Source organism: Dryobates pubescens, chromosome 23 (assembly GCF_014839835.1).
Source record: "Dryobates pubescens isolate bDryPub1 chromosome 23, bDryPub1.pri, whole genome shotgun sequence".
Lineage (NCBI taxonomy): Eukaryota > Metazoa > Chordata > Aves > Piciformes > Picidae > Dryobates > Dryobates pubescens.
The window spans coordinates 6,085,198-6,112,788 of record NC_071634.1 but is presented as its reverse complement, the minus strand read 5'-3'; the positions used below and the strand labels follow the sequence as shown (position 1 = coordinate 6,112,788).

General features: G+C 46.6%; 1 protein-coding gene across 10 annotated transcripts in view; it reads left to right on the top strand.

Moving 5' to 3' along the window:
- The window catches only part of ABLIM2 (actin binding LIM protein family member 2), a 145,314-nt gene that overhangs the window by 68,833 nt on the left and 48,890 nt on the right, over window positions 1-27,591 (top strand). For 9 of the 10 annotated variants that reach the window (XM_054172294.1, XM_054172298.1, XM_054172293.1 and 6 more), the window contains exons 7-9: window positions 16,771-16,858; window positions 21,097-21,155; window positions 23,100-23,177. In XM_054172294.1, the coding sequence (XP_054028269.1) occupies window positions 16,771-16,858; window positions 21,097-21,155; window positions 23,100-23,177 (225 nt within the window). Of the gene's footprint in view, window positions 1-5,074; window positions 5,374-16,770; window positions 16,859-21,096; window positions 21,156-23,099; window positions 23,178-27,591 lie in introns of those variants that run through there. The other variant, XM_054172302.1, reaches the window with a different exon arrangement.

The window sequence follows — 27,591 nt, the reverse complement described above, 5'->3', positions numbered from 1 at the left end:
GAGTGCAATGCAGAGAAAAGTGCCATGGTCAGAGTTCCAGCAGATTTGAGGTGCACTTCCCCACAGTAGGTTACAAGGAGTGGTTAACACTAAGATGGGAAAAGAACAGAAGGTCCAGCTTCTGCACTGACTTTTGCCTGCACAATATTGTGGGTTTCTGTCCTGGTTCTTACCTTGAAATCTCCATACAAAACAATACTCTTTTTCGTTTGGTAATGTATCTGGTTAAACAATATGGTTAATGTGCAACGGGAGGGTTAAACAATAGCATCTGCTGTGCTGTGGTGGAGAGCTGAGCCCTTGCTTGTCTCCAGGGATGATGAAGAGGATAAAAACAAGTTCACAAGATTTGCATGCCAGGAGTAGTGAGTTGGATTTGTGAGAGCTGAGGACACAGGTGATTCTAACTGCTGGGTGAGAGCATGGTGCAGAGGAGCAGGGTACCTTGGTTTTAGTGTGGAGGGACCAGTAACAAACTGGAGACAAGTGAATTATTTTTATTTTAAGCTGTCATAGAAATCTTCCCATGACTGATTCTGTCTGTCACTGTAGTTCTAGGTGATGGGTTTGGTTAGTGCATGTCTGGCTCCTCTCCCCTTCCCCGGGGTTGCTCTGATGGGATGACAGTGCTGTGGTACTAATTCTCTTCTCACTCTGGTACTGGTGCATTCTGGATTTAACTTCAGTTGAAATCTGTGGCATTTAACTGGGGGGGAAAAAGTGCTGATGCAAGATTCTTAAACCTTGAAAAATAAAGAGAAAAAAAAAAGAAGAAAAGCTGAAGGGAAAGGACTTTAGTATTCTGTAAAAGCCACAGCAGTGTCACTGTCAGATAGGAAAGACAGGATGAAGCCAGTACAAAGCAGGCAAAGGATTTGAACAGGTACAGTGGGATTTAATGTCTGGAGGCTTGTTACAGCCTTCAGCTCCATGGCCTGTGACCTTCTTTTCATAAGGTTCTATAAGACAATTTGCATTTTTGTGTGCAGCACAACTAATGAAGCCTGAATGTGGGTGCATGTCCTGTGTCCTAGCACTCTGCTGTTGCCATAGGTCTTGTTCCTCATGACAGCTCTCAAAACACCTATTCCCATCCCTTCTGTTTCCCCATGAGAGCTTTCCACACCGTTTCCTTGCCTCTTTATGTGGTCAAGAGGTGACAGGCAGTATGAGCCTCCTTCTATGGTGATCAGCCTGTGATTTCCACGAGCCTTTGGGACCACTGCAAATGGCTGCTGAGTTTCAGTGCTGAAGGTGGAGAGCAGTCAGAGGAGGAAGGGGTTCACACACCTCATTTTATTAGGAAGCTAGACAGTAAGTGATGACCTAAGCAGGTTTGAAAGAAGGCAGAGGCTATTCTGTAGCTGATGTGGTTAAGTCATTTGTTGTTTGTCTGCAGCAAACAGACATGTTCAAAAGGCTTGGAACTGGGGGCTGATCTCTTCCATCTGCCTGGTATTGAACTCAGCATGTGCTTGTCACCAGCTGCTTTGTTGATATGGTTGTATATCTCCTGGTCAGGAAGATAAGGGGGGGGAGAGGGAAAGTAAGCATGCCTTGTTTTTGCTGTAGAATGTGGGGCTTGTGGAGTTGTCTGGAATTCTGAAGCTTTTTTCCAAACTTCATTATTCCTTCTTACCTTCTTGAACATCATCGGGAGGTGCACAGCAATAACAGGGCAAAATGCTGTTGAAAGCAGGGGCAACCTTGACAGCGATGCTTATCAGGCAGAGGAATAATCTGCTAAGGGAGCTGCTGGAAGCTATCACTTAGAGAGTATTAAAACAGGATTGGACAAGGCACTGGAAAATCCACGTTAGGGAGCAGTCCTGCAGTGACAAAGGGAGGGACTGCATGACCTAACAGGATTTTTTCCATCTCTGATTTCTGTGATAGCGTCAGGAGGACAGCTGCTTCCCCAATTACTCTGTGCCCAGATTTTATGGGATTGTCTCCCTTTCAGGCCCTGCTCCATTTGAAGTGTTTGTTCAGCAGAGGAGGAAGGGAGAGTCAGCTGGTGTGAGTTACTGATAAGTTACAAAGAGCTGGCTGGTTTCGCAGGTTGCCAGCCAAATACAAGGATGATTTAGTTACCTAAATTCTCCCTTCAGCCCATTTTCTGAGGGCCAGATGCATCCCATGTAGTAAATGGGGTTAAACATGGGATAGATAGCTCTGTTTATAATTCCTTTCTTGTTTCTTTCCTTCCCTCCAGTCCACTTTGGCTTGCCCCCAGTCTCCCAGGGAACTTGTACTGGAAAAGCTACAAGAGGGGCTGAGCAGCTGACGTGCAGAGAGCATGAATTCTTCTGCTTTCAAAGGCAACACTTTTCTGGGTTTTTTTTACAGCCACTCTGCCCACCAGTGCTCTGATGGGCAGGACTGGCTTGGCTGGAGCAGCCTGCAGAGCAGTGTTTATCAGGAGACCAGCCCTCTCCTAGAAATTGCTGTGGTTTATCCCTGGCCGTTTATATTGACAAATCTCTCATCTTAAATGGGAAGCAAGAGGTGGCTGGAGTTCAGAGTTTGATTTAAAATATAATGGGACTGAAAGCCCTTAGGGAGAAAAAAAGGGTCATAGTATCAGTCAGGGTTGGAAGAGACCACAAGGATCATCTAGTTCCAACCCCCCTGCCATGGGCAGGGACACCCCATACTAGATCAGGCTGCCCAGAGCCTCATCCAGCCTGGGCTTAAACACTTCCAGGGACAGTGCCCGAACCACCTCCCTGGACAACCCATTCCAGGGCTTCACCACTCTCATGGGGAAGAACTTCCTCCTCACCTCCAGCCTGAATCTCCCCACCTCCAGCTTCATTCCATTCCCCCTACTCCTATCACTACCTGAGATCCTGAGCAGTCCCTCCCCAGCCTTCTTGTAGCCCCCTTCAGATCCTGGAAGGCCACAATGAGGTCACCTCAGAGCCTTCTCTTCTCCAGACTGAACAGCCCCAACTCTTTCAGTCTGTCCTCGTAGGAGAGGTGCTCCAGCCCTCTGCTCATCCTCGTGGCCCTCAGTTTTAGTGCTTATGCTATAGCTCTGTTCCCAACCCAGCAATAGCTGGAATCAGGCAATAGCACAGGAAATAAACACAGGGGGGAGAAAACCCCCCACAATTTAAACCAACAAGCTGTTGGTTTTTATAACCAGCCATTTCCCCTTGGTCATCTTGCAATCTATTTCTCTGCAGTTGACACTAAATTATTTTTTCCCTCTCCTCTTTTTTTTTTTTTCCCTGTCACAAGCAGTTATTGATGAAAACAAAATCTCCACTTGTGCTAATGAGCAGACAGTAAGAATGGACAAAATAAGGGCAATTACCTTTTCTCTGAAAATATGCTCTAGTTCAGATGATCATGCAGAGCCTGAGTCAAACCACTTTCAGTCAAGAAGTCACTTTGTTTTGTGATTGTTTTAATCAGTCTTCTAGCTGCACTTTGCTGGGAGGAGGCAGAGGTGGTTGTCCTACCTCCTGCTCCTTCTGGCTTGAATTGCCTTGCAGAAGCTCAGGCCACCTAATTGTGGCCTTCCAGTATCTGAAGGGGGCCTACAAGAAAGCTGGGGAGGGACTTTTTAGGGTGTCAGGAAGGGATAGGACTAGGGGGAATAGAAAAAAAAAAACAAACTAGAAATGGGTAGATTCAGATTGGATGTTAGGAAAAAGTTCTTCCCCAGGAGGGTGGTGAGAGACTGGCACAGGTTGCCCAGGGAGGTGGTGAAAGTCTCATCCCTGGAGTTTTTTAAGTCCAGGCTGGATGTGGCTGTGAGCAACCTGCTGTAGTGTGAGGTGTCCCTGCCCATGGCAGGGGGGTTGGAACGGGATGATCCTTGTGGTCCCTTCCAACCCTGACAATTCTATGAGCCAGCCCTTTTCACCAACACTTCACACCATAGTGTGGTGTGTTCCATTGGAGACGGAAGCCGAGCAACTGCTGAAATACTCCTGAGGGCTTCCAGAAGCAGGTGAGTTGCAGGTAAATAAGCCCCAAGAGACCTGTTCTATCACCACACAAGACCTGTCCTAGTGGTGAGGCATCATCTAAAGTCTCTGGGGAGACCTTAGAGCAGCCATCCAGTACCTAAAGGAGACCTACAAGAAAGCTGGGGAGGGACTTTTCACAAGGCACTTGTAGGGACATGACAAGGGGCAATGGAATGAAGCTGGAAGCAGGGAGATTTAGACTAGAGATTAGGAAGAAATTCTTTAGAGTGAGGGTGGTGAGACACTGGGACAGGTTGCCCAGGGAGGTTGCAGATGCTCCCTCCCTGGAGGGGCTCAAGGCCAGGTTGGATGAGACCTTGAGGGAGCTGGGCTAGTGGAAAGTGTCTCTGTCCATGGCAGGGGGGTTGTACCTAGATGATCCTTGAGGTCCCAGCCTGTAGCACTGCCTGGGGTTGTTGTGGCCAATGTGTAGAACCTGACACTTAGATGTGTTCAGTCTCATGCCCTTGGACTCTGCCCATCTGTCCAGCCTGTTAATGTCCCTCTGCAGAGCTCTTCTACCCTCTATCAGATCAATTGCCCCCAGCTTGGTGGCATCTGCAAATGTACTGATGATGGACTCAATCCCCTTATCCAGATCATCAATAAAGATGGGTCCACCTCCTCTGACATCCTAACCTGGCAGTATGGCACTCAGTATGTGTGGGGGAAGAAAGAGTTAACATTGTTCTGGCTTACATTGATGTGTAAATGTCTAGAAAACATAACCAATATAATCTTTAAACCTACCCATCACGCCCATAGGTTACTCTCAAATAAAGGAACAAGTGGAGTAGGCACTGGGCAGGACTAAGAGGAGAGATGGCATTAATTTATATATCAGTTAAATGCCACTTACACTTCAGTGGCTTGTTAATTAAAGCATGAGCCTTGTTTTTTGTGGATGGTTTATTTCTTTGCTTTGCCCTGGGGTTGAGCTGCTTTTGTTTGCAGCCACAGCTACTTTGTAACTGAATCGCCTTTCCCTTTGCGAGGGTCTGGGTAGCAGAGACGAGACTAATTCCTTGCAGCAGGGTGTACAGATTTCTGCCTGCAGTGGGGAATAATGGTTTGTTCTGAGCTGTCTGTTACCCTGCTGCTTCGCTGACAACAAAACCTGGGGATGTGTGGAAGGTGCTTGAGCAGCTGATAACGTAGGCACTGATGCTGAGCTGAGCCGTGCCGGCAAAGCGGCTCCGTCTATCGAAGGGTTTAGCATGGGCAGCCTTGCAAAGGATGTCAGAGCAACCACAGGATCCCAGTGTCAGTGCTGACCTGCACTTAGAAGCTGCTCCCTGCACCAGTTTGCTCCCACCACGAGAGAAGAAAGCGAGCTTGTGGCAAAGATACCTCTATCTAAATCAGCTCTCGAGAAAGGACGCCAGCTAAGGTAGGAAGCATCAGCGCAGTGCTGGGGGAGATGCAGGGTGCCTTGCAGTTTGAGGGTGGTCTCTGTTTTGGTGCCACTTGTGTTTGTCTGGGGCTGCTGGTTTGCAAAGGCAGGGTAAGAGTCAGTGCATAAGTGTGAACTGTCAGTCGGCTTAGACTCTGCTCTCAAAAAAGCTTCATTCAAAATGCTATCAACAGACAAGGAGCAAGGCAGATGGGTTTGAGTTCAGCTTTCAGCCTTTTCTGCAACCTAGTTGTATGGTTCTTCACCTTCTCTTTCTCCCATTCTGATCCTTACCCTTTTTTTCCACCACTTCTTCCCTCCAGAAAGAGATGCAGATCTACATCAATCCATACTTGTTTAAAAATTCCAATTGTGGATGTGTCAGGGGAAAACAGGACACATTAAAAGGAACTATTGGCATAGATCTTACCCTGTAGATCAGTTTTTGGGTTCATTGAGGAAGGGCACTGAGCAGCATGTGGTTATAGCTTAAGCCTGTTGAGTTTTTACCAAAGGGATTCTGCAAACTGTTTCTGAGTAACACAAAAGAGAAGTTCAGAACTGGAGGGGAACTGGTTGCTAGAGAAGAAAGAATGACTGTTGAAGGTACTGTGGCTTGGTTTGGTGTTTTTCACTTGCTTGCTTGCTCTTCTGTTGAGGGTTTCTCTTGTATGTGTGGAAAAAGTCCTGGGAGTTCTTCTTTGCCTCTGTGCCAGTGTGGGTTTGTCTGTGGTAGGGCACATAGTTTGGCTCCTGAGCCTGGCAGGTGGGTGATGGTGCCCACTACTTTCCCCCATTATTCAAAAATGTAGTAGCAGTTAACTCTCTTAAGTGATGAATGAATGCAGCAAAGCAGTGATTCCATAGTCACCTTGATACCTCCTGAGCCTCAGATCTGAGCAGCACAGGGTGTGCCAGCTCCTCACCTCCCTGGCACTCTTTGCCAGCAGTTGGGTATTTTGACAATGTGAAATGTTGCACTTTTGGGCTGTCTCCACTTCCTCATCCTGCATCATTTCTGTCATTTCTGGTGATCCTCTGCCTCGTGCCTGGGGATCTGCAGTGCCCGGTACCTAACCTGTGATCCAGCCAGCAGCAGAGGCATCTCCCTCCAGCTCTCTCCGTAACCATGACAGTGGTGCAGCAGTAAGTGCACTTAGTAACAATTGGCTTTGTTGATGAAGTCTCTCCAGCATGCTTTGGCCTGTGTAGCAATGCTTCAGTGTGTCTGCTAATAGCAGGAAAGCAGCCCAAGTGATTCATTTCTGGTTTCCTTAAGACTTTTCATCCTGCTGACCTCCAGCATTTTATGTACTTCCTTCACATTTTGTCTTTTCCCCCTAAGTAAGAACTTCTAAATGGTACCTTGAGCTGGACAAGTGTGGATGAGTCTGAAAGTAGCAACTTCCTACTTCCAGGAAGGACTGTTAATGTCAGTTCTACATAGGACAGCAGGATTTCCCATCCCAGCTGAATCTGGGGGTCCAAAATATCAGTCCTTACTCAGGCACAGAATGTGAGACAGCTTCTGTCCTCAGATGTTTGCAGCCTGGATCGCCACAACCAGCCTGGAAAGAGATGTGATGGCATCATCTGATAAATCATGCTGACTCCCCAAGGCTGTTTGATGTTGGCTGAAGCTTTCCTCCTCCCATCTGAAATGGGTGGGCTAAATGCACAGCTGTGAAGTCTAAAGGGATGGGGAGTACGTCTGCAAGGCGTCTGTCTTCTTGAAGTTTGATCCAGCTGCAGAGTGTCTTGGCCCATGAGTGGGTTTTAAGGAGTGGGAGAGGCGAGTGGAGAAGAAATGAAGGAGACTGTTGAGCAAACAGAAGAGAAGCCTCTTCCAGTCTTAGTGGGTGGCGAGATAAAACTGCAAAGCTGAGAAGGAAAAGGTGAAAGGGGCAAATCACTCCTCATAACAAAAGCAACTGCATGCAAAATCAGTGATTTTAGGCATGACAAGGCTGTGCTGGTTTGCAAGTGCACACACCAAGTTCTGTAGAAAAATGCACTACTGGCCTTCTCCAGCTCTTGCCTGAGAGTCCAGTGCCCAGTGAGTTACTGCCATGCAGAGGTCAGCATCCCTGGTGGTACTTTCGGTCTGCCCTTTATACCTCGAAGAATAGAGTGTGTGGGAGGCAGTAAAAATGACTCAGATGTGGGTGGGAAGTCTCAAGGCTCTGCAAAGTACAGCAGGATGAACCAGAATCCAGACAAAATGAAGTAACTGTACATATGAGACAGATCAAGCTGTCAGTAATGCTGCAGGTGCATGCACTAAACCTTTCACAGGGCTGTTTCTCGGCATCTGGTGGGATGTTAAATTGATCCAGTAAGGAGAAAATGAGGAAGAGGATTGATTCAAAACATTACACTAGATTTACACTGGTGTAAACCCTGTTGAAAATGCTTCATTTGCCCTGGCACACTGCCAGAGTGACTCAGTGGTGAGTCAGGTCCACTGTGACTAAGAGAATTAGTAAGAGTTTTCCTCCCTAATCCTCTCTTTGTCTCCTGGCTCTCACACTTTCCTCCTCTCATCACTGTTGGATAACATAAACAGTAGATATGTTCCAAGTACCCCTGCCTTGCTGCCTGTCCCTTCATACCCAGTAGATGACATGACAGCTGTTTACTAATTCAGCCATCCTTGTATAGTACTGGTGCTGAGTAAGCCCTCGAGCTCCTCTGTGCAACTCTGGCTTTGCTGGAAATCTGAATGGAGATTTTATGTGCTTACACTTGAAGCTGGTAACTGAGCACAGAATTCTCCTCCAAGCAGCAAAACTTGTCAGATTTTCTGAATATCATCACTCTAATTTGAACATGCACCACTGAACCCAGTTTGGGGGACCACTATGGTCCACATGATATGCCACTGTGTGGATGGAATGGCCAGGTTATGAGCCTGTGGCTGCTGAACAGCCCTTGGTGTTTACCTTCTCCATGGTACCCCTGAGATAAAGACAGAAAGACAAACACCTAGACCCTAGATTTTACACAGCCTCTGGGATTAAATTCACAATTCCATGTTGAAGTGCTGGCCAGGAACAGGAGGGTTATATTACCAGCTGGGAATAAGCAAGAACACAACCCCTAATTTCAGCCTAATGGCTTTGAAAGGAAGATTTTTTCTGAGCCAGCCCTGTGCTGTTAGGTCAGAGGGTTATTAAATAATAACTGATTTTGTGCTGGGAGCACAAATTGAAACCTTAGCTCAGCCAAAGTCAGGGAACTGCATTTACTTTAAAAAATGGTGAATTAGCCTCCATAAATCAGTGCAGTGAGTAGTTGGGCTGTTTGGTGTCAAAGTGTTGTGGCTTGTTCAAACACTTTATTACATTTCATGGAGATAAACATCTGGAGTTCCTTTCTATAAGTGTCTCTCATTATCAGTTTCCTCTTCATTTAGAATAGAATAGAATTAACCAGGTTGGAAGAGACCTTTGAGATCATTGAGTCCAACCTATCACCCAACACCATCTAATCAACTAAACCATGGCACCAAGTGCCTTATTCAGTCTCTTCCTAAACACTTCCAGTGATGGTGACTCCACCACCTGCCTGGGCAGCACATTCCAATGGCCAATCTCTCTATGAAGAAGTTCTTCCTAACATCCAGCCTAAACCTCCCCTGGTGCAGCTTGAGACTGTGGCAGGGAGACCTTATTGCTGTCTACAGCTACCTGGGGAGAATGTAGGGGTTGGTCTCTTCTCCCAAGCAACCAGCACCAGAACAAGAGGACACAGTCCCCAGACCAGGGGAGGTTTAGGCTGGATGTTAGGAAGAAGTTCTTCATAGAAAGAGAGATTGGCCCTGGTGGTCAGACCTCTCTCTGCTCAGCAGGCAGGGCTGTCTGAGGACAGACTGAAAGAGTTGGGGCTGTTCAGTCTGGAGAAGAGAAGGCTCCGAGGTGACCTAATTGTGGCCTTCCAGGATCTGAAGGGAGCTACAAGAAGGCTGGGGAGGGACTTCTCAGGATCTCAGGCAGTGATAGGACTAGGGGGAATGGAATGAAGCTGGAGGTGGGGAGATTCAGACTGGAGGTGAGGAGGAAGTTCTTCCCCATGAGAGTGGCGAAGCCCTGGAATGGGTTGTCCAGGCTGGATGAGGCTCTGGCCAGCCTGATCTAGTGTGGGGTGTCCCTGCCCATGGCAGTGGGGTTGGAACTAGATGATCCTTGTGGTCCCTTCCAACCCTGACTAATACTATGATACTATGATGTGGTGGTTTGAAAGGAAAGGCTCTGCTTTCCCTCCCCCACTGAGAAAGAGACCACGGCTAAACCCAGTCGGAGAAATGAGATTATATTTTACAAGGAAACAGATTCTATGTAACACAACAAATACAGGTATTTTACAATATATACAGGAATATACAGCAAATGAACTCAACCAGAAACCAGACCCCCCACAGAGGGGGCTTCCCCCTGTGCCCTCTTCACCCCCTACCTCCCTTCTCCCCCAGAGAGGTAGAAGAAGAGACGAGGATGGTTAGCAGGACAAGGGAAGAAGCGGACAGGCCTGTTACAGGGAGGGAGTTAGTTCTTATCTCTTGGCAAGAAGCCCAGAAGCAGATCCAGCCGAAAGGGACAGCGAAGGAAGGAAGACTGAGAGAAAGTTCCCAGCTCCCCCGGGTCCAATCTGACCTCCCACAATCCTTGGCCAATGAAATTCGTTTAGAATACCAAAATATTTTACAAACATTTAGCCAGTGTGCCCCTTTCTTAAAGGCACAGTGTCAAACGGCCACGTATGATCATCCCAGCCTTGAGCAGAAGGTTGGATTAGATGACCAGCTGAGGTCCTTCCCAGCCTGAGCATTCTGAGGGACACCTGCACTCTTCCTGACTTAAACCTGAATTCTCTTTCTGCTGTGAACTGTATTACAAAGTGCACTCCAGGACATCTCAGAGCCCTTCAGTGAGTGATATGAATGTCCATCAGGATGGGAATGATTCCAGAAATGCAGACAGGGTACAGAATAATTCATTGTCTAATCGAATTTCAAACTTCCCACCATCACTATAGTGCCTTGGTATTTTCCCCCTTCCCATCCCAAACAAAATTTCCTCCACTTAGCAGCAGTCAAGTTGTCTTTCAGAAGAGCTTTAGCCCTTCATTTCAGGGTGAGAAGCTGCCTGATGGAAATCCCCACTGATTGGTGGTGGGTTTGTGCTTTATTCTCTTTGCCTTGGCTTGGTCAGGTGGTTGTCTGGTGGTGACCCAACTCTCCAATGGATTTGTTCCACATGAAGAGCTTTTAACTGAGAATGCTTCATACCAGTCCTCTGTGGGCTTTGTTCCTGGGTCACGCAACTGCACCATGCCTTGGCACGCCAGCAGGCTCCTTGTTCTGCAGGCTGACTTCCACTAGCTTTGCTCAGGATGGGATACAGTTAGGACCTCATCTGGGGAGTTTAGAGGATGAGGGTGGCAAGACCTACCTCAACAGGTAACACTCAGTGGTAGTAATGCAGCATAACAGCAACCTGTATTGTGTGATACCTTAACATGGACAATGTGCTTTGAGGCTGGGGAGAGGCCACACCTTGAGTCCTGTGTCCAGTTCTGGGCCCCTCAGTTTAAGAGGGACATTGAGACTCTTGAACATGTCCAGAGAAGGACAAGGCTGGAGAGAGGCCTCGAGCACAGCCCTGTGAGGAGAGGCTGAGGGAGCTGGGATTGTTTAGCCTGGAGAAGAGGAGGCTCGGGGGAGACCTTCTTGCTCTCTACAGCTACCTGAAGGGAGGTTGTAGCCAGGAGGGGGTTGGTCTCTTCTCCCATGCAGCCAGCACCAGAACAAGAGGACACAGTCTCAAGCTGTGCCATGGGAAGTTTAGGCTGGAGGTGAGGAGAAAGTTCCTCCAGAGAGAGTTGTTAGCCATTGGAATGTGATGCCAAGGGAGGTGGTGGAATTGCCATCCCTGGAGGTGTTCAAGAGGGGATTGGACGTGGCACTTGGTGCCATGGTTTAGTAGTCATGAGGTGTTGGGTGACAGGTTGGACTTGATGATCTTTGAGGTCTTTTTCAACCTTGTTGATTCTATGATTCTATGAATCACTGCAGCATTCTGACCTTGTCTCTCTCGCACTAGCTCTTTACTCTGAGCAGTAAAAGATGTCAGTCACCACTGTGCATTTTCAACAAGACAGATTTTTTTAATTATTTTTTTAATTATTCTTTATTTTTAACTGGGAAAAGGGTAATGAAAACTTTTCACTCTCAGGAAAGGAACCAGATAGTTGAGAGTTTATTTAAGGCATTAAATGTTTCTGTCTGTTTTCCTTCTTCCCTTTACTGAGCAAAGCACTGAGAGACGATTTACTTAGGCTTCAGTGGTGAGCATCACCAGAAATCTTGAGTCTTCTTGCCAGGGCTCAGCTCATGCTTTGAGCTTTAGACTGCTCTGGCTGGGTCTCTCATATGTCAATCCACAAGTATCATTCACTCACCAGCTGCAGTAAAAAATGAGCTCAATCGCACCCCAAGCAATGTCGTCAGAGGCCAGACCAGCAATGTCATTGTGGTAGAGTTACAATTATCATACATATCATCTTTTGCATATTCTGCCACTTCATCAGCCCCTGCAGCCAGAGCCAGAGAATGAGCAGAGGCTTTGCTGAGCTGTCTGCAGTAAGGCAGGATTTTTATCCTGAGTGATGACAGCTAATTTAAAACCCAGCCTTACCTCATTAAGCTCATTCCTTTTGGTATGAATTACTCCAGTTTTGCTAATGTTTCATGTTTCCCAGTCCTGAGGTTCATCCTGCTCTGCAGACTTCAGGGCACCATCCCTTGCTGTCATCAAATTGTGCCTTAAGTGATGTGATTCACACTTGTCACATCAGGTTCATTCTTCTTTTATCTTGTTCAAGCCCTGAGAGATGAGAAAATGTGGCTGCATCTACTTTGTTGCAGAGCTTTCTGGTTGTCTTCGAAGTGAAGCATGGGTTTGCTTGTCCATGTGCTGTGGTGCTCCCCATGCTTAGAGCAGGGAGTGTGGGAAGGTCCTCTGCTCTACTGAGAGGATGTTCCTCACATTGACTCTTCCCAAAAGGCTCTGCCTGCTGAGTGGAGGAGATTTACACAGAAGCACAGAATGGTAGGGGTTGGAAGGGCCCTCTGGAGATCTTCTAGTCCAACCCCCAGCTAATGCAGGTTCACCTAGAGTAGCTTGCACAGAGCTAACTGTTCAAAGCAGTTGCTCATATCTACAGGGAATGAAGTATTTCATAATCCTTTGTCTCAGAGTATTAAGGGCTGCTTTGACTCCACCTTTAAATGCCACACCAAAACTTTGACTTGGTGGTTGTAGAAAGCTGGTGTCCTCGCCAGAGGAGAAAGCAAAGTGTTGGCAGTGTGCTGGGGTGTTAAGGACATGCTTTGCTGTTCAGGTTTGTGGAAATGAATCTTCAAATTGATCTTCATAATAAAACTGGGCACAAAGACCTGGTGCAGGCTTGAAGCAAGTGTAGGATATTGAGAAGGTTCCTTCCAATCTGCCACCTGAACCATGAGAGATCTCCCGGAGGTGGATGTCGCTGCTGCTCTGCTCTGCATGTGTTGATATTTCATTAAACACTGAGACAACAATCTGCCAGGCTAAGCTTTCAGAGTGTGCAAAGAAGTAACCATATGGTTAGGAATTTGCTTGCTGCATTAAACCCTTTCACATCAATGTAACCAAGGAAAGATAAAATACTGAGGCATTATTAAAGAGCTGCTGCCCTAAGCTGATAACATTTCTGACTTCTGCTGGAACTTGCTCACCTATGAGAGGAAACCTCTGAAATAGGCTGCAGAGGAGAAAGTGTGGCCAGCAGGAGCAGGGAAGTCATTCTGCCCCTGTACTCAGCACTGGTTAGGCCACACCTTGAGTCCTGTGTCCAGTTCTGGGCCCCTCAATTTAAGAAGGATATTGAGACACTTGAACATGTCCAGAGAAGGGCAATGAGGCTGAGGAGAGGTCTGGAGCACAGCCCTGTGAGGAGAGGCTGAGGGAGCTGGGGTTGTTTAGCCTGGAGAAGAGGAGGCTCAGAGGAGACCTTCCTGCTGTCTACAACTACCTGAAGGGAGGTTGTAGCCAGGAGCGGGTTGGTCTCTTCTCCCAGGCAAGCAGCACCAGAACAAGAGGATACAGTCTCAAGCTGTGCCAGGGGAAGTTTAGGCTTGAGGCAAGGAGAAAATTCTCCCAGAAAGAGAGATTGGCCATTGGAATGTGCTGCCCAGGGAGGTGGTGGAGTCACCATCCCTGGAGGTGTTCAAGAGGGGATTGGACGTGGCACTTGAAGCCATGGTTTAGTAGTCATGAGGTGTTGGGTGATAGGTTGGACTTGATGATCTCTGAGATCTTTTCCAACCTTATTGATTCTATGAAAGCCTCCTTGGCACATACCCAAGTGGGGTGTTTTGGGTCTCATTGACATTCAGACCAAACACACACAGAGGTTCTAGGTTTAAATATAATTTTTGGTATCTAACCAGGCAAAGTGCAGAAACATCAGGGAGTACCTGCAGTGAATTCCTGCATCAAGTCCCCAGCCCCAGAGTCAGCCTTTCACTTAGGAAGGTGTTGTGATCTGTTTTAAATGTGCAGTGCTGGAGGCTGCCATGCCTTGTCTTCTGTGCTCTGGCTAGGAGGGGGACAAAATAAACACATGTTAAAAGGTGGAAACAATCCCCAGTGTGAGCAGGTTGAGTTATATGAGAAATGTGAGTGTGTCCTATTGCAATTCAGAGGTAATTACACACAATCCATTGGAGTGATTCAGGGCTGGGATTCATCAGCAAAAGGATCACTGCACCTTTCTCCCCTGTTTTCTCTGTTGTATCTGTAAACGAGATCTGTGCTGCTCTACAGACTGAGTTATAATGATGCATTTGTTTGCACTGTTCAATCTGGGGAACTAGACTGTGCTCTGTGATGCATCCAGGTTATCTGAGAATGGGTTCTGACAGTTTATTCTGGCAAAGGAGTAATTGACTTCCCCTAGAGAGTGTTACCTTGACAATTGCATGAGCTGTGCTAACTCAGCTGCATTACTGAGGCTGTGCCTTGCATTAGCACTGCTTGGGCTGTGCAGATCTTCCAAGGGAAGTGATACGTCTTTCCAGCTTGATGTTCCAAACCTTAGTTTATCTGGTGATAGTGAAATACCCTTCTGTGCTTAAATACCTGAACTTGGGCAAGCAATTTTACACCTGAGCTTTAAGCCCAGTACTGATACTTCTTGCTCAGATGCTTTAAGAAGTCAACACAGTTAATAGTGAGCATCTTCCATGTCTAAAGTTGCAAAACTCAGTCACTGACCTGCACATGTGACATCTTAAGAAGAGTGAACTGAAACAAAGCTGTTTTCACAGATTCACAGGTTGCCTTGGGTTGGAAGAGACCCTCAAAAGTCATCTTGTCCAAGCCCACTGCAATCAGCAGGGACATCTCCAACTAGAGCAGGCTGCCTGGGGCCACATGGAGTCTGATCTTCCGTGTCTCCAGGGATGGGGCCTCAACCACATCCCTAATGTGATGTGCTGCTCTTCCTTATTGCTGATTTCAGAGGCAGCAACAGGTTTTCAGCAGTGAACCAAGTTAATATTTGATGAAGTGGAACCAGAGATTCCTTAATGTAAATGTACCAAGCTCCTATATTTGATATTGTGAAAGGCAAAACCATCCCCAGACACAGATTGTGTTCTGTGGTGTTAAATACTTCTGAAAGCTTTGACATTCAGTCAATGCAAAAGAATGAAACAAGGCATCCCTGTGGCAGCAGGGGATAGAAGGGAGAGGCACAGTGCAGTGATGGGAGAGCTATTTACCTGCTGAAGGCAGGGGAGCAACACTTGATGGGAATTTCTTAAAGGCACACACAGTCCTAAAAGCACTTGCAGCTTTTTGAGATAAGCAGGTTATAGGACAGAAAGGGACCTAGGGGTACTGGTTGATAGTAGGCTGAACATGAGCCAGCAGTGTGCCCAGGTAGCCAAGAAGGCCAATGGCATCCTGGCCTGTATCAGGAACAGTGTGGCCAGCAGGAGCAGGGAAGCACACTGATGACAGTGGTGAGACAGATTAAATTAATGTGGGGAGAAGGTAATTGGAAATGGAAATTTATGAAAGTTTATGAGTTGCTAAGCTGCTTGGAACAAATTTAGGGCTCAGCCCTATCCTCATTCCAATCAATCAAATGCTGGTATTAAATTATGTTGATTAATTTTGGAACAACTGGCAAAGCTCTAGCTCGTCTGTGTGAGGGAATTAATGCACAGCAGCCCCAAGTGTCAGCTCAGAACTTGCACACTACACACATTCCTCATGGAAACCTTTACTACCCACTACCTGTAAGCAGTCTCAAGGCAGGGACAAACATTCCTTGCACAGGATGCTACTTGCTGTGCATTAAGAGAATGTATTCAGAAGGATCATGATGAACATAGAGTTGAGTTGCAAATCCATGCTCAAGGTCCTCGCCTCCCAGCTTCCTCATGCAGGTAAGTCCCACTTGGTGCACAGAATGGTTGTTCACAGGGAAAATGTGGTCCCTATAGAAAATTGTTTCCATTCTGAAAATAATTCAGGGATTTAATTATTGCACATTAACTTTCTTTTTTCCTTCCCCCCCCTTCTTTTTTCTTCTTTTTCCTTTCTTCCTTTCTTTCTTTCTTTTTTCCTTTTTTCTTTTCCCCTTTTCCCCTCCTTTTCCCCTCCTTTTCCCCTCCTTTTCCCCTCCTTTTCCCCTCCTTTTCCCCTCCTTTTCCCCTCCTTTTCCCCTCCTTTTCCCCTCCTTTTCCCCTCCTTTTCCCCTCCTTTTCCCCTCCTTTTCCCCTCCTTTTCCCCTCCTTTTCCCCTCCTTTTCCCCTCCTTTTCCCCTCCTTTTCCCCTCCTTTTCCCCTCCTTTTCCCCTCCTTTTCCCCTCCTTTTCCCCTCCTTTTCCCCTCCTTTTCCCCTCCTTTTCCCCTCCTTTTCCCCTCCTTTCCCCCTCCTTTCCCCCTCCTTTCCCCCTCCTTTCCCCCTCCTTTCCCCCTCCTTTCCCCCTCCTTTCCCCCTCCTTTCCCCCTCCTTTCCCCCTCCTTTCCCCCTCCTTTCCCCCTCCTTTCCCCCTCCTTTCCCCCTCCTTTCCCCCTCCTTTCCCCCTCCTTTCCCCCTCCTTTCCCCCTCCTTTCCCCCTCCTTTCCCCCTCCTTATAGGCAAGACCACAATTCCATTTGTAATCCTGAGTTGTCTACAGCAAAAAAAAAAGGCATGGTTGTTGTGGGAGATTGTTGAATTGACATTAACTCATTTACTCTAATGAGTCATATGCTAGAGAATGAAAGCAAAACTTCTCACAGTGAAGCTGCTAAACTGATCACTGTACTTAATCATCTCTACCTTCTTGCCCAAACAGGCAGGAGAAAAACATTATCACCCGACGTGTGCACGATGTGTCAGGTGCAACCAGATGTTTGCAGAAGGAGAAGAAATGTATCTTCAAGGTAAAAAAATACCCCAAACCCAGTTGCACTTGGCAGCATGGCCCTCTTGCCCATACCTGCTTGCATGGCTGAGCTGGTTTGCATTCATTTTCACTGTGTAACTACCAGAGAAAAGAAGAATAAAATGGGTAGGCTAAGAAGCAGCAAAACCAAACCCTTCTTTGCTTCTTACTTGCCTCTTACCTCTCTCAGTTCAAATCCAAGAGCCAGTGTGAGCCACAGGAAGGAGCAGTTATTCCCTGCAGCTGGAAGTACTTGCTATGGAAGATTCTGACATGTTCTGTTTACTAAATAAATGTCCTTTTGCTGCTGTCCTTTTGTCACCATTGTGACAAATGGTCCAGATTCCAGATGAAAGTTAATGTGCATGTGGGACAGCAGCTTCCCTAAAGCTGCTGCTGCAGTCCTAAGAGCACCTCTGAACCCATTGCCCATTGGGGTATGAGGAAAAAATCTGAAGTTTGTTATATGAATTCCCCTTCAGTCAGCACTCTCTGCCCCCAGAGGGTGGAAAAGAGGATGCCATGGAGTTGAAGCCCTTGCCACACAGTGTGCCCATGCCTTATGCAGCCAAAAGGGACAGGGAAATTTGGTGTTTATTGTCAGGGAGTTTCAGTGGCAGTAGAGGAGGATTAACACAGCAATGTATTCAGTGGAGTAAAAAAGTTGTCTAACAGAGATTTGGACTAAAAAAATCTGTATTTTAGGTACATCACTTTCAGCTGCTCTAAACTGGTCAAAGAAATCAGTGTCTGCACAGTTAAATATAGGGTGAGACACCAGAGAAAATGAAGGCTTTTATCTATGCCCTTGGCTGGCAATGTCTTTGCAAAGGAAAGCACAACAGAGAACTCAGTAGGATGTGGGAACTGCCAGACTGGGGCATTACCCTAAAACCACATGCTTGCCCAGATCTCACTTTCAACTTTGAAATTACCCACAGTGTTCTAGAAGCCTGCTTTGAAACCACCATGCAGCTGGAGGAGCTAGACTTTAGTTAAAACACAACAGTGGGCACAGTAAGATCCAGTTATAATTTCGTAGGTTATTTGAAATGACAATTTCATTGTCACTCTGGTTTGCAACAAAGACTGGCTCATTAAAGGGCATAATGATCCTTGTCTGTGTTGGTGGATTCTCCCTCAGGAGCCAGGAAATGCTGTGGTTCTTCCAATTGCAAAGTAACTCAGCAGTACTAAAATCCCCTGGGAAATCAATGCTTTAAAATAAAGATAGCAAACTGCAAATTTGTTTCCAGCTTTCAAACCCTCTGAAAAGGGGTTACAAGTGAATCTCCTTTTTAAGCCCTGTTTGGTTTAAGGGTGGGTATTTTAAGGGTGGGTATTTGTTAAGTTTTGTGCAGGGTTTTAGTCCTGCTGTGACCAGCAGGAGCAGGGAAGTCATTGTGCCCCTGGACTCAGCACTGGTTAGGCCACACCTTGAGTCCTATGTCCAGTTCTGGGCCCCTCAGTTTAAGAAGGACATTGAGACTCTTGAACATGTCCAGAGAAGGGCAACAAGGCTGGAGAGAGTCCTCAAGCACAGCCCTGTGAGGAGAGGCTGAGGGAGCTGGGATTGATTAGCCTGGAGAAGAGGAGGCTCAGGGGAGACCTTCTTGCTCTCTACAACTACCTGAAGGGAGGTTGCAGCCAGGTGGGGGTTGGTCTCTTCTCCCAGGCAACCAGCACCAGAACAAGAGGACACAGTCTCAAGCTGCACCAGGGGAAGTTTAGGCTGGAGGTGAGGAGACAGTTCTTCCCAGAGAGAGTTGTTAGCCATTGGGATGTGCTGCCCAGGGAGGTGGTGGAGTCACCATCCCTGCAGCTGTTCAAGAAGGGATTAGATGTGGCACTTGGTGCCATGGTCTAGTAGTCATGAGGTGTTGGGTGACAGGTTGGACTTGACCATCTTTGAGGTCTTTTTCGACCTTGTTGATTCTATGATTCAAAGAATTGCAAAACATGCTCAGGCCGTGTTAATGTGGACCCATCTTACTCTGTTTTCTGATGCATGAAACTCTTTTACTAGCTTACTATCACCTGCTTTGCCTTCACATGAAGACATTTCCACTGGAAACTGGTCTTAACTTCCTGGAAGGGTTTAATACTTGTTCTTCATCCTCTTAGTAAACTGCTGTCTAGTTCCTTTAGCTGTTGCATGTTCCTTAGCAGAAACGGAGTCATCAGTGGTCATACAGCAGATGACTTTGAGGTGACTCTTCTTTTCCTGTGTGAAAAGGTTTCTGAACCATAATAAAATACATATATAAAGAAGAAAAAAAGATTGGTCTAAATACTTCCTAAAACCATTGGAAAGTTTTGCATCAACTTCTGCAGCACTTGGGACAAACACTTTCAGGAGCAAGCTCAGACCCCCTCGTAACTGGGAGATAAATTAGCATTGAATTTAAAGATGCTTCTTAGTGATTCAGTCCCAAAATTCTGCAGTAACCTAGTAAAGCTAATTTATCCTGTCTGTACTTAAGGATAGCCTCTCTACTGCTTGAGCCTGGCTTCATCTGGGTTATTTTTGTGAAACAAATTCTAATGATCTCCATCTGTCTTCTGGGAAATTGACTTTCTGTTTCTATCTTCTTTCCAAACCCCACTGCTTTAGAAAACTATCAAACTGCTGTGAAAACAAAGCATTTCCAATAACTCTCCTTGGTGCTCTCCACCCAGTATAAACATTAAATATTTGTGACACAAAGGTTCTCAGCTTCCCATTCAGCCGGGCAGAAGCTGCAGTGTGCTCATGTTCTTCAACCCTGCGGAGCTTTGGTTTGTGGCTAATGTCAGCTCAGGCTGGCAGGAGCAAAAACTGTTCCTTTTTACTATTAAATTTACCAGTCTTTTATATCATAGTATCAGTCAGGGTTGGAAGGGACCACAAGGATCATCTAGTTCCAACCCCCCTGCCATGGGCAGGGACACCCCACACTAGATCAAGCTGCCCAGAGCCTCATCCAGCCTGGGCTTAAACACCTCCAGGAATGGGGTCTCAACCACCTCTCTGGACAACCCATTCCAGGGCTTCACCACTAAGAACTTCCTCCTCACATCCAGCCTGAATCTCCCCACCTCCAGCTTCATTCCATTCCCCCTACTCCTATCACTACCTGAGATCCTGAGAAGTCCCTCCCCAGCCGCCTTGTAGCCCCCTTCAGATACTGGAAGGCCACAATTAGGTCACCTTGGATCCTTCTCTTCTCCAGACTGAACAGCCCCAACTCTCTCAGTCTCTCTTCATAGGATATAAGTTGCATCCATTTCACTGAGCATTGAACATCATGTTCAGCTTTTTGAAAGCTTGTTTCTTGCCTTTGTCACTAATGCAAATATTAAGTTTGTTAATCCTTCCCCATGAGGGTGGTGAGGCACTGGAATAGGTTGCCCAGAGAGGTCATGGAGGCTTCAAGCCTGGAACTGTTCAAAGCCTAGTTGGATGGGATCTTGAGCAAGGTGTCCCTGCCTATGGCAGGGGTTTGAAACTAGGTGAGCTTTAAAGTCCCTTCGAGCCCAAACCACTCTATGGCAAGACTGTAATAGAGTCACAGAATGCATTAGGTTGGAAAGGACCTTTAAAAGTCATGTAGTCTAACCCCTCTGCAGTCAGCAGGGATATCCCCAAGTAGATCAGGCTGCTCAGAGCCCCATCAAGCCTGACATTGAATATCTCCAGGGATGAGGCTTCCACAACGTTCTTGAGCAACCTGTTCCAGAGATTACACCACCCTCAGAGTAAGGACCTTCTGTACATATGCACATCCATATGTGTATCTGGATAATATAAATCAGCAAATTCTAACTACATGTAGGGAAAAAGAAAATTACCATGAGAGTGGAACAAGTTGCCCAGAGATGCTGTGGGATCTTCACCCTTGGGGATACACAGAAGCCAAAACTGAGCACAGCTCTGAGCTGCCTACTGTAATGGGTCCTGCTCTGAGCTGGAGGTTGGGCTGAAGGAGCTCCAGAGATCTCATGTCACACTTCTTAGATCTCAGGTGTTGATCTCACATGCTGAAGTACATGCAGCTTTTGCAAGTACCTATGTGAGCAGGCTTACTGAGAAGCTGTCAGGTTTAGCTATGAAGGTATCCATGAAGTGGGGAGTGCAGTGGAGTCAGCCAGTGTGCTGCTTTGCCTCTAGGGAGGCTTTAAAATGTTCTTCTTTTAAACATTCTAAGGTTCTTACCAGGGAGCTGAATTAAGCAAGACTTTAAATTCCCTTTCCAGGTACATCCATTTGGCATCCAGTTTGTAGGCAGGCTGCAAAGGCTGAAGAAAAAAACAAGGTAAACCCCCTGGATTTTTTACCCAGTGTCATTCCACTGTCATATTGTTGTCTGTCTCTTTTTCTGCCTTGGGTATGGAGGGAAGGATTTGGACTTATTTCACTACTGTACTTTCAAATCTGAAATGACAGAAACCTAGTAGGACAATGTAATGTAATATAAATACTCTGCTTTTACTTAGTGATTAAAGCTACAGCTTCAGGAGAATGCTGACCTAAGAGTTCTGTGTATCAGCTGAGTAAGGGAAAATGTAAAAAGATTAATTTGGGGGGTGGGGGGAAGTTAACTTTTAACTTCTGTCTGCTTATGATGTGATCAGTGCATGACCCCTTTTTATGTGGCTCTGCTCTTAAAAGATCAGAGAACTTTCACTTGATTTGTTTTTGCCAAAGAAAAGCCTCTCCTCACAATTTTTGTCCTTCTTATTTGTTTGTAAAGTGTTGCCAAGCCAGCCCTGACTTCATGCAATCTCTCAGGCTTTGAGGACCTCCTTAAGTGGGATCTGCCTGTGTGTAAGGGGAAAAGGGGGAGTTCAGGCAGCTTTAATAGTTGCAAGGTTAGAAGATGAATAAGCAGCCCCTAGGATAGGAAGAATTAATCTGTGGCTGGGGAAATGATCCCTCTGAAGTGGTGGGATTGAGATACAAATATCTCATTTATTTCAGAGACCAAATGTTGGGGGGTGGGGGGTGTTCAGTTCTGATATTCTCTGATGCTCTGATGTGCTCTGATGCTTGGCATCCTCATTTGATAAAGCCCCACTTGTAGCTCAGGGTTTGTATGGGAGGCACATGGGAGAGGGCAGAACAGCAGGCAGCAGCTATAAATGGAGTGTGTACAAATCTGGTGTGTTAGCAAGGGCAACTTTGACTCAATTACAGTTTAAAACAAATTTTGGGTTGGGCTTTCCCGTGAAGGATCTTGGCTGTACTTTTTGTACCCTTGTGTTTGGGAAGAGATTGCTCTGGCATCCTCCGTGGTGAGCTGGATATCAAATCAGTGGTGTTGCAGTGTGAGGTGCCTTTGTCAAAATACTTTAATAAGAGCTGGTCATTCAACCTGGTGCAGTATTGCAGACTTCCTCAGGGCTTTGTTCTGGCTGAGTAACTGAAATGGCAAAGCTGAAATCTCATGAAATTAACTGAAAATGTAGTAAAGGTGGGAGGGGGTTTCCCTTCCTGCAGTGAAAAGAGAGAAGGCGCTGCTGGGATCCTGCTTGGCTGCCTTTTCCTCACAAAAGCAAAGAAAGTATGCTTGTGAGATCCTGTGTAAAGGGTGACTGATTTATCGCACATCTTTCCTGAGCTCTGGGAGTTTGCTTCTACCCCACCACAGGGGTGGACGTCTGGAGCTGTTCAGAGAAGAGCAACAAAGCTGATAAGGGTCTGGAGAACAGGGCTGGTCAGGAGCACCTGAGGGACCTGGGATTGTTTAGCCTGGAGGAGGGGAGGCTGAGGGGAGACTTCATTGCTCTCTACAACTCCCTGAAAGGAGGTTGGAGCTAGGTGGGGTTTGGTCTCTTCTCCCTAGTCAGAAGCAATAGAACTAGAGTAAATAACCTGAATTTGCACCAGGGGAGGTTGAGATTGGATGTCAAGAAAAATGTCTTTGCTGCAAGAGTGGTCAGGCATTGGAATGTGCTGCCCAGGGAGGTGGTGGAGTCACCATCCCTGGAGGTGTTCAAGAACCATGTGGACATGGCAGCTGGGGACATGGCTTAGTGGGCATGGTGGTGTTGGGTTAACAGTTGAACTTGATGATCTCGAAGGCCTTTTCCAACCAAAATAATTCTATGCTTCTGCAAGTCAGTGGAAGTTTTGCCTGAGCAGGAAAAAAACCACAGACTGGAGCTGAAAGAATTGTTCCCAAGTGTAGTAATTGTTCCTTTTCTTTGGCTTTTCCCTCTCATTTCCTTTCTGTTCCACCTCTCTTCTCCTGCCCTAGGAAACAAGGACTTCCTCCGAGAGTATTATTTCTGTACCTGCTTCAAGTACATCAGGTTCCCCAAGCCGAGTGATCTATGTGAGTATTCCATGGTGAAATCCAGTCTGTGGGATGAGGAAAGCCCCCTGCTTCCTCCTACAGCTTAGCATGTGGTGTCTTTTGAAGGTCTTTTCCAACCTGGTTGATTGTGTAGTCTGTATTCTGTAATCCAGCACAGCTGGTGATTCCTCCGAGGTGGAATTTGCTCTCTCACGTTTGAAGCGCTTGGATGCTGCATTTGCCATAGCAGAGTTCTGGCAGTTTCCTCTTGCCTTTTTTTGTGCTGTATTTATAGCACTTCTGTTAGGACTGGAGCTGACTTTTACCAACGAGTGCAGAATACCACATTGCTTCCTAAAAGGAGCAGCTGCTGTAAACAGTGCAGCCCACAGGTAGGTTGCAAGGGTCGGATTGGCTGGAGAGCTGCCAAACAGAAAGGGACCTGGGGGTACTGATTGACAGCTGCCTGAACATGAGCCACCAGTGTGCCCAGGTCGCCAAGAAGGCCAATGGCATCCTGGCCTCCATCAAGAATAGTGTAGCCAGCAGGAGCAGGGAAGTCATTATGCCCCTGTACTCTGCATTGGTTAAGGCCACACCTTGAGTCCTGTGTCCAGTTCTGAGCCCCTCAATTTAAGAAGGATATTGAGACACCTGAACATGTCCAGAGAAGGGCAAGAAAGCTGGGGAGGGGTCTGGAGCACAGCCCTGTGAGGAGAGGCTGAGGGAGCTGGGGTTGCTTAGCCTGGAGAAGAGGAGGCTCAGGGGAGACCTTCTTGCTCTCTACAACTACCTGAAGGGAGGTTGTAGCCAGGTAGGGGTTGGTCTCTTCTCCCAGGCAACCAGCACCAGAACAAGAGGACACAGTCTCAAGCTGTGCCAGGGGAAGTTTAGGCTGGAGTTGGGGAGAAAGTTCTTCCCAGAGAGAGTTGTTAGCCATTGGAATGTGCTGCCCAGGGAGGTAGTGGAGTCACCATTCCTGGAGGTGTTCAAGAGGGGATTGGACGTGGCACTTGGTGCCGTGGTCTAGTAGTCATGAGGTGCTGGGTGACAGGTTGGACTTGACGATCTTTGAGGTCTTTTCCAACCTTATTGATTCTATGATTCAATTCTATTCTATGATTCTCAGATGTGAATGCAACTTCTCTAAATCAAGCTCTTCAGTCTGCATCTGAGTGCTTGTGAAAATGTTCATGCCTGTGACTGCAGGACTCAGGCATGGACAAATGCCAGTCTCTAACCTCAGAGGACCTTTGTTGTGTTTATGGTTTGGGAATTGCTACCTCTGGGAAGCTCACAGAGAGAATTTACAACAACTACTACACTAAAAGCTTGTGCTGAGTGGTGTTTTCAGTGCCAGGAGTACTGTACTTGTCATAGCTGTAGCTAATGTTCAGGCTACAGCCAACAGGTCAAAAAACCACCCACGAGTGTGGCATGATCCATACAAACATCTCTTGGAGATGTTCTGTAGCCCCAGGGCTATTCCTTGTCCTGTTCAAGTGGCCCTCAGGCAGGGCAGGTTGTTCTCACTGGGTTAGACTGCATGCAGAAGAAATTGCTGGAGATGCCATTGACTGCCAGAGAGGTTGTTGTACAAACAGCAAGGGCTTTTACTGAATACACTGAGGCAAGCAAAAGGGTGCCTTGGCTTGCCTCTTCAAGTAAAAAACATTTTGAATGCAGTATGCCCTTTATCTGAGTAAGACTAAACTAGCTGTGGAGGGACCACCTCTTGTCTCAACACTCATCAATGAGCTCTCCTTCCAGTAGAGCTTCACGCTGTGGATACCAGTGGTGTTCCCTGTAAGAAAGCCTCAGCTCCTGTACATACAATTCATTGTGCTGGGAGCCTCTTGTCATCTGAACAGGTTTTTCTGGGCCAGATGGTCTCTATCTCTCCAGCCATGCACCACTTAATTGTTTTTATAAGCATGAGCTTTCTTCTGAGATTCATGTTTTTAGTGACATTTATCTGACTGTTGGAAGGTACTTCTTATTTGTCTTGATGTTTGTGATTACAGCTGTAAATACACTCCACAGGCTGTTAAAAGTCAAGGACAAACCTCCACTCTCTTTTTCTATCCTTTTTTTGTTCAAAGGCTATCATTAAGTCAGGACACAGCTCCAATGTTTGTTGCTGTAATACACTTCAGAGGCAGCTGGGACTGTGAAACAATAAACTTGTCTAGCAAATATGAGTCAATTAGGAAGAAAAGATTCCCCAGAGGTGTGCAAGTTCTTGCTCTGTCTCATCTCTGACTGCTTAATTGTCAGAGCTGTGAGATTGATTAAATCCAATGTTGGCTTTCACAAAAAAGGAAAGTAAAATGAATTCAAAACAGGTTTCTGGACTTCTGTGTTATCAAAATGATTCTTTGCCTATCTGTTGCATCTGTTTTCTATTATAGGAGTGTTCTGACATGCAGGCATGCTCCAGTTTTGTCTTGGGTACTTTTGTGATTGGTTTTACCAAACAAAAATTCCTGCAGCCACTGAAAGGGAGGTCCCCACCCACACATAGCCCTGTGCCTCTCTGGCTATGTCTTCCCTTCTCTTTGGTGCTAGTACTAGTGGGTACACAGAGGTCTAATCAGTCACATTTGAGACCAGATTCAGCTGAAGGATAACCCAGGGAAAAAACCTCCAGACAACCAAAGAGGCAAAAAAAGACCCAGCTGTCTGCATGTCTTCTGATGCTAATGTGGAAGGCAGAGCAGAGTGGGAAGGAGCACACAGGACAACCGTTTTCTGCAGTAGCTTGGATTCAGACCGTTAAAAGCAAGGGTGCAAATACCCATTAGCAGTTGCTGAGCTCTGTGAAATGTGGTGTTAGGCCACAAAGAATTGAGACAAAAGGATGGAAGACCAGGACCCATGGTGGTGATTGCACGTTCAAAGGCAGCAAGTCAGAGCAGTGCAGCCCTTCTGAACAGCGCAGCACCTCTTGGGAGCTGTGCTCTGGGTCATGCTTGAGAGGTCACCTAGGAAAAGCTGAAGAAAACATTCTGATTACACCCGAGTGTGGTTCCTGGGAATGGTTTACTAAAGCCATACACCACTTTTTCTTCATCTGTTGATGTCAGACTGTGCTGTCAGAGAGGGCACAGGCCAGTGCCCACTGAATTTAATGGGCATCCTCTCATGAGCTTCAGTGATGGTTTCATTATATCCCCACTGAAATTCACCCTGCTGCTTCCATCCCCTCAGTCCTTAAATGCAACTTAAAAATTAGCTGATTTCTAGACTATGCCATTAAATAAAGCTTAACTAAAAGGCCTTCTTTATAGTTAGGTGTAAACCTCATATATCCAACTGGAAATCTAGGTTAGGTCCCACAGCTGGGCTGTATGTGCTCATAGGAGGAACAGAAATGACACTGCAGGCAAATCATATTTGCAATTATCCAACTGTAAAATTGCATGTTCCAAATGAAGCAGATATTCTGAACTCAGAGCATGGCTTTCACAGAGTCCAAGATACCAGATTACTGCAGGAATGGCTTAAAGCCTCCTAGCTGAGCCTCCCCTAGCAGATTGGAATTCCACTCACGCATTTGAAAGTAAATGAAACAAGCAAAATACAAACCAGTGTGGGCTGGATGTTTGTAGAATGGAGTGTTTAGAAAGCAACTGTATCTCTGAGGTGTTTCTTCACCCAAATTTGCCTACATTTTGACCTTTAAACTGAAAAGAATTCTGTGAGTAGAGATGTTTTGCTCCTGGCAGTTCTGAAGCCTAGTGGGAGCATCTCAAGTTGCATGGAGAGAGAGGGGCTACAAGCTTGTGTCACTGGAAAAGAAAATTGTCACAGCCTCCTTGTACCCTGTAGGTACAATGGTGCCCAAAGTCCTGCTGGAACAGCCCTGGTGGTCAGACCTCTCTCTGCTCAGCAGGCAGGGCTGTCTGAGGACAGACTGAAGGAGTAGGGGCTGTTCAGTCTGGAGAAAAGAAGGCTCTGAGGTGACCTTATTGTTGCCTTCCAGTATCTGAAGGGATCTACAAGAAGGCTGGGGAGGGACTTCTTAGGGTATCAGGTAGTGATAGGAGTAGGGGGAATGGAATGAAGCTGGAGGTGGGGAGATTCAGGCTGGAGGTGAGGAGGAAGTTCTTCCCCATGAGAGTGGTGAAGCCCTGGAATGGGTTGTCCAGGGAGGTGGTTGGGGCGCTGTACCTGGAGGTGTTTAAGCCCAGGCTGGATGAGGCTCTGGGCAGCCTGATCTAGTGTGGGGTGTCCCTGCCCATGGCAGGGGGGTTGGAACTAGCTGATCCTTGTGGTCCCTTCCAACCCTGACTGAGTCTATGATTCATTAGGAGCTATTTCAGTGCCCTTTATCTTCTTAAAGTATCTGCAAGGAAGGTGAGATCTGTAGGTTGCTGAAGAATCACATATTTGATTAAAACACTTTTTTTTCTTCATTAGTTTTGAGGCTGAGAATCTGTGATGGTTGTGG